Source organism: Saimiri boliviensis, chromosome 6, assembly GCF_048565385.1.
Source record: "Saimiri boliviensis isolate mSaiBol1 chromosome 6, mSaiBol1.pri, whole genome shotgun sequence".
Taxonomy (NCBI): Eukaryota; Metazoa; Chordata; class Mammalia; order Primates; family Cebidae; genus Saimiri; species Saimiri boliviensis.
The window spans coordinates 75,719,038-75,724,232 of NC_133454.1; the positions used below are offsets into that span (position 1 = coordinate 75,719,038).

Below are 5,195 nucleotides of genomic sequence, written 5' to 3' on the forward strand. Positions count from 1 at the left end.
AATGAAATACTTAGGAATACAAATAACCAAGGAGGAGAAAAATGTCTACAGTAAGAATTACAAAGCAACATGGAAGAAAATCAGAAGCCAAACAAATATGTGAAAAAACATCCTATGCTCTCATGCTAATGGATTGAAAAAATCAGTATCATCAAAATGACCTGCTTCTCAAAGCAATTTATAGATTCAACATTATTCCTATCAAACTACAAATGTCATTTCTCATAGAATTGGAAAAGAAAACTGTCCTAAAATTCATATGAAATCAAAAAAGAACCCAAAGAGAAAAAGCAGTCCTAAGCAACAAGAACAAAGCTGGAGGCATCACACTACTTGACCTCAAATTATGCTATGAGGCTAAGGTAACCAAAACAGCATGATACTGGTATAAAAACAGATACATAGGCCAATGGAACAAAAAAGAAAACTCAGAAACAAAGCTTTCATGTACAACCATCTGATTTTTGACAGAGCCAATGAAAACAAGGAGTGGGGAAAGCACTTTTCAAAAGAAGGCGTAAAAGCAGTCAACAAATATATGAAAAATGTTCAGCTTTACTAATTATCAGAGAAAGCAAATCAAAACCACAATGTGATACCATCTCACATCAGTCAAAATGGCCATTATTCAAAAATCGAAAACCTGGTGAGGCTTCAGAGAAAAGGGAATGCTTATACACTGTTGGTGGGAATTTAAATTCGTTCAGCCACTGTGGAAAGATTTCCCAAGGAACTCCTGATCTTTGTACATTAATTTTCTATCCTGAAACCTTACTGAATTTATTTACCAAATCTAGGAGTATTTTGGAAGAGTTGTTAAAATTTTCTAAACATAAGATTATATTATTAACAAACAGATAATTTGACTTCTTCTTTTCCAATTTGGATGCCTTTATTTCTTTCTTTTTCTTATTTTCTATGGCTAGGGAGTCCAGTAGTATGTTGAAAGAAGCAATAAAAGTGGGCATCTTGTCTTGTTCTGGTTGGTAGGGAGAATGTTTTCAACTCTTACCTATTCAATATGATGTCAGCTGTGGGTTTGTTAATATGGATCTTACTATTTTGAGGAAGGTTCCTGCAATGTCAAATAGGTTTTGAAATATGTTTAAAGTTTTTATCTTGAAGTAACACTGAATTTTATGTAATATTCTATGCATCAATTGAGATGATTATACTTTTTTGTTTTTAATTCTGCTTATGTGTTGAATCACACTTATTAATTTGTGTATGTTGAGTCATCCTTGCATCCCTGGAATAAAATCTAGAAAAAGTTTTGCTTATCACTATTTAGAAGGTACTGGTTCAGTCAATATGTTCAAACTGATATGTCAAATGAGTCAATCCATGCTGATCAATTAAATTGACTTCTACCATTTTCTTTTTTTTTCTTTTTTTTTTTTTTTTTTTTTTTTTTTGAGATGGAGTTTCACTCTTGTTACCCAGGCTGGAGTGCAATGGCGTGATCTCGGCTCACTGCAACCTCCGCCTCCCAGGTTCAGGCAATTCTCCTGCCTCAGCCTCCTGAGTAGCTGGGACTACAGGCACATGCCACCATGTCCAGCTAATTTTTTGTATTTTCAGTAGAGACGGGGTTTCACCATGTTGACCAGGATGGTCTCGATCTCTTGACCTCGTGATCCACCCGCCTTGGCCTCCCAAAGTGCTGGGATTACAGGCTTGAGCCACCGTGCCCAGCCCCATTTTCTTTTTATGAACATATAAACACAAACACACACACAAAATTTTTAAATGATTAAAACTATTTATCCAGAGACAGGAAGACAAACCAAACCCAGGAAATATAGAAACAAACAAACAAACAAAAATGAACATATTGTGTTTACCTGTGAGATTTCTCTGAATGTGATTGTAAAAGAATATGTGTCTACCAATTCACTCTTGTAATCCTCTTAAATTTCATCCAGAATATCTCACTTTCTCTCTACCCATATTCCTTGATATTCCTTCTCTCCTCCCTAGTTCCTGCTACTCACTCAGTCCTGAGTGTTTTATGTTTCAAAATTTTTCTGGCCCTACCTTGTCTACTGAGACATCTTTAGAATACATTCAACTATTTGCCATGGTCTGAAAATCTTCTCCATGAAAGAAACCATCAAATACTTCACAGCCTTCCCACCTAAATTCTACCAGTAAACACCTGCCCAGATGCAGTGCTGTGGCCCTGAGGAGGAAAGATTTATATGACAAGTAGAACCTCAGCTGAAGCCAAGAGAGGGAGATACTCCATGTCATCACTCCCTGGAATCCCCCATTAAAAAGCGGTAGAATCTGGTCCTAAACCCTTGATTTCCACACAGCACATTCTGCTCCTATCTGACCTGAGGGCGGCTTTCTATAGGAGATTATTGAATCACAGCTAAATTTAAGTGTATTTGCTTTATAGTCTCAACATGCCATTTGCTGTGGTCTACTGCCTAACCCTGTATCTTAACTGTGTAAATGGCAGACAGAGCAGCAATAAAAAAAATTATATTCAAAGTGTTCCTGTAATAATCTTCCTCCAAATTTTTTAGGGATTATGAATTTCATTATGAATAACAATGTTAATAACCACAAAATTTCCAAATTCCCTGAAGAAACAACATACGTCTCAACACTAGTTTAGGAACAACTTATTATTATTTCTTTTTTCCCAATGTATATAAGTACTTAAAGACAATACACTGTGTCTTCGAATGTTCCTAGTGCACATAAATCCACACATGAAACATGGTAGAAGTACGTATATGCACACACATCTATATTCATATATGTATAATTATATTGTGTAAATATTATGTAAATGAGTGAGCAAATAAATGAATAAAATATTTATGAATGTATATGTCATGCCTTTGCTGCATTATTTCCTTTTTCCTTCACTTTAATGTCTAATTTGATGACTATGCTTGCATCTCTATGTGCATAAAGGAAATAACAGTAACTATTAAATAAGATTATGGTGAGCACAATATGAGTATATTCACGCATAATATACCTATCAAAATCTATTATCTATATACTGCATTTATGGTAAGTTAACATTATTATGGAATAAACTATTATTATTATTTTAAGAATTCTAGAAGCCACTTACACTGTTTATCTTTTTAAAGTAAGAATTTTATTCTGTATTCTGTTATTTCTTAAACATGCTAAAGAAAAGTATAAAGCAATCTATTTGGCTTAAATTACTACTTCCTGTTAAAAATAGAGTGGAGCATGGGGAGAAATGACAGATACAGGTGAGGGGACGGAAGGCAGCAAGCCACACTGCCATGTGTGTACCTATGCAACAATCTTGCATGTTCTTCACATGTACCCCAAAACCTAAAATGCAATTAAAAAATAAATAAATAAATAAATAAATAAATGGAGTTTGAATAAATCACTTATCTTTTCCAAACATTAGTATATTAAACACAAGAGTAAAAAAAACTAATACATGCTTTATAAAACTGCCTTGAGGATCCAGCAATAGAAATAAAAGAACTTGGAAAAAAAGAGTTCAATTAGTTTAAAATTCTCATTATTAACATTTAAGTCAAAACCTTCAGTTAACAGATAAATAATGTTATTGGCTACAACATTCCCTTCTGTTTTTCTGCTTTCTGCTAGGTTGAAGTGACAGACTCTCCAACCTCCAACTGGTTAGTGATAGGTCTTGAGGAAAATCAGAACTCTCTCCCAAATCTGCTTAGTCCTGACTCCATAGATTACAGGATTGAGGGCTGGTGGAACAATCACATATAGATTAGCCAAGAAAATGTGGATATTCTGTGGGATGTTATGGCCAAAACGGTGTGTAAAGAAAGAGAAAAATGCTGGTGTGAAAAAGGCTAAGATAACACCAATATGAGAACTACAGGTGTTGAAAGCTTTCCATCGAGCTTCCCAGAAGGGAAGGCAGAAGACTGCATAGAGGATCCTGACATAGGAGAGAATAATAAGGATCACATCTAATAACAAGAGAGAAATGTTGCCAAGGCCAAACATAATGTTGACTTTGATGCTGGCACAGGCCAGACGGGCAATGCCCATGTGCTCACAGTAAGTATGAGGGATGATATGGTGTCCACAGAAGGGCAGTTTCAGAAGGAGAAACACCAGTGGAACAATCATGCACAGGCTCCTCAGGACAGCAATGCCTGCAATGAGGCTGATGACTTTGCTGGTGAGGATCATGGTGTATCGAAGGGGATTGCAAATGGCAATGTAGCGGTCAAAGGCCATGGCCACCAACACAATGCTCTCCATGACAGTGAAGAAATGGATGAAGAACATCTGAGAAAGGCAGCCTCCAAAAGATATTTCCTTGAGGCTGAACCAGAAGATGCCCAGCATTCTGGGGATGGTGGCTGTGGATAAGCCCAGGTCAATTGAATCCAACATGGCCAGAAAGTAGTACATGGGCTCATGGAGACTCTGCTCAGTCTGGATCACAAACAAGACAGCAGCGTTTCCCAGGAGTGCAACGAGATACACGAAGAAAAAAGGGATTCCAATCCAGATGTGCACATCTTCTAGCCCTGGGATGCCCAGCAGTAGGAATGAAGAAGGATGGAACTGGGTGTCATTAGGCATAGACATTCTTCCTGCCATATAAAGCTGCTGGGCACACCAGTGATGACTATAATATTCCTATTAGTAATTCTTGTTCCACTTCTTTTGTTCAGATTTCTAGTCAAATTCACAATAACATATTAATCTTTCTTTATATCTATTTGTGAATAAGATAAAACACTCTCTACAGTTTCTACTAGCCACTCCTGAGCAACACTGGCACCTGGAATAGAACCAGCCTCATTCTACTGCCCCTTTACCTAATATAAAAAACTAATATAAAAAGAGAAGCAGAAGAATGTCATCTGCCAAATGAAAATGCAATACCTGGAGTTTAGCCAGAATTAAATGAGAAAAATAAAGTTCCAGGGTCAGTGTCTATAGTAATGTTACACATATTTTTGCTTCATGATCATGGTATTTGTAATCTCAACTATTCCTCTGTTTGAGAACCAAAGACGTAGTGTGTATAATCCTGTTTCTGTGTTGCTATGCATTTTTACAAGTACTTGTGACTACTAGACTGTATACTTCTGAGAGTAGAAGAAATGACTTATCTTTGTTCATATGCATGAAAAAGATCTGCTACATAATAATTCTCAATTTAAAACCTCCACAAATAGATACATTGA

The 5,195-nt window shown here is 36.2% G+C and overlaps 1 protein-coding gene across 1 annotated transcript; it reads right to left on the reverse strand.

Annotated features, from left to right (window-relative positions):
* Positions 1-3,651: 3,651 nt before the first annotated feature.
* On the reverse strand, positions 3,652-4,602 carry LOC101029521 (olfactory receptor 52E8-like). The gene has a single exon (XM_003923349.3). The coding sequence runs from the start codon at positions 4,600-4,602 to the stop codon at positions 3,652-3,654; it is 951 nt and encodes a 316-aa protein (XP_003923398.1).
* Between the last annotated feature and the right edge of the window lie 593 nt (positions 4,603-5,195).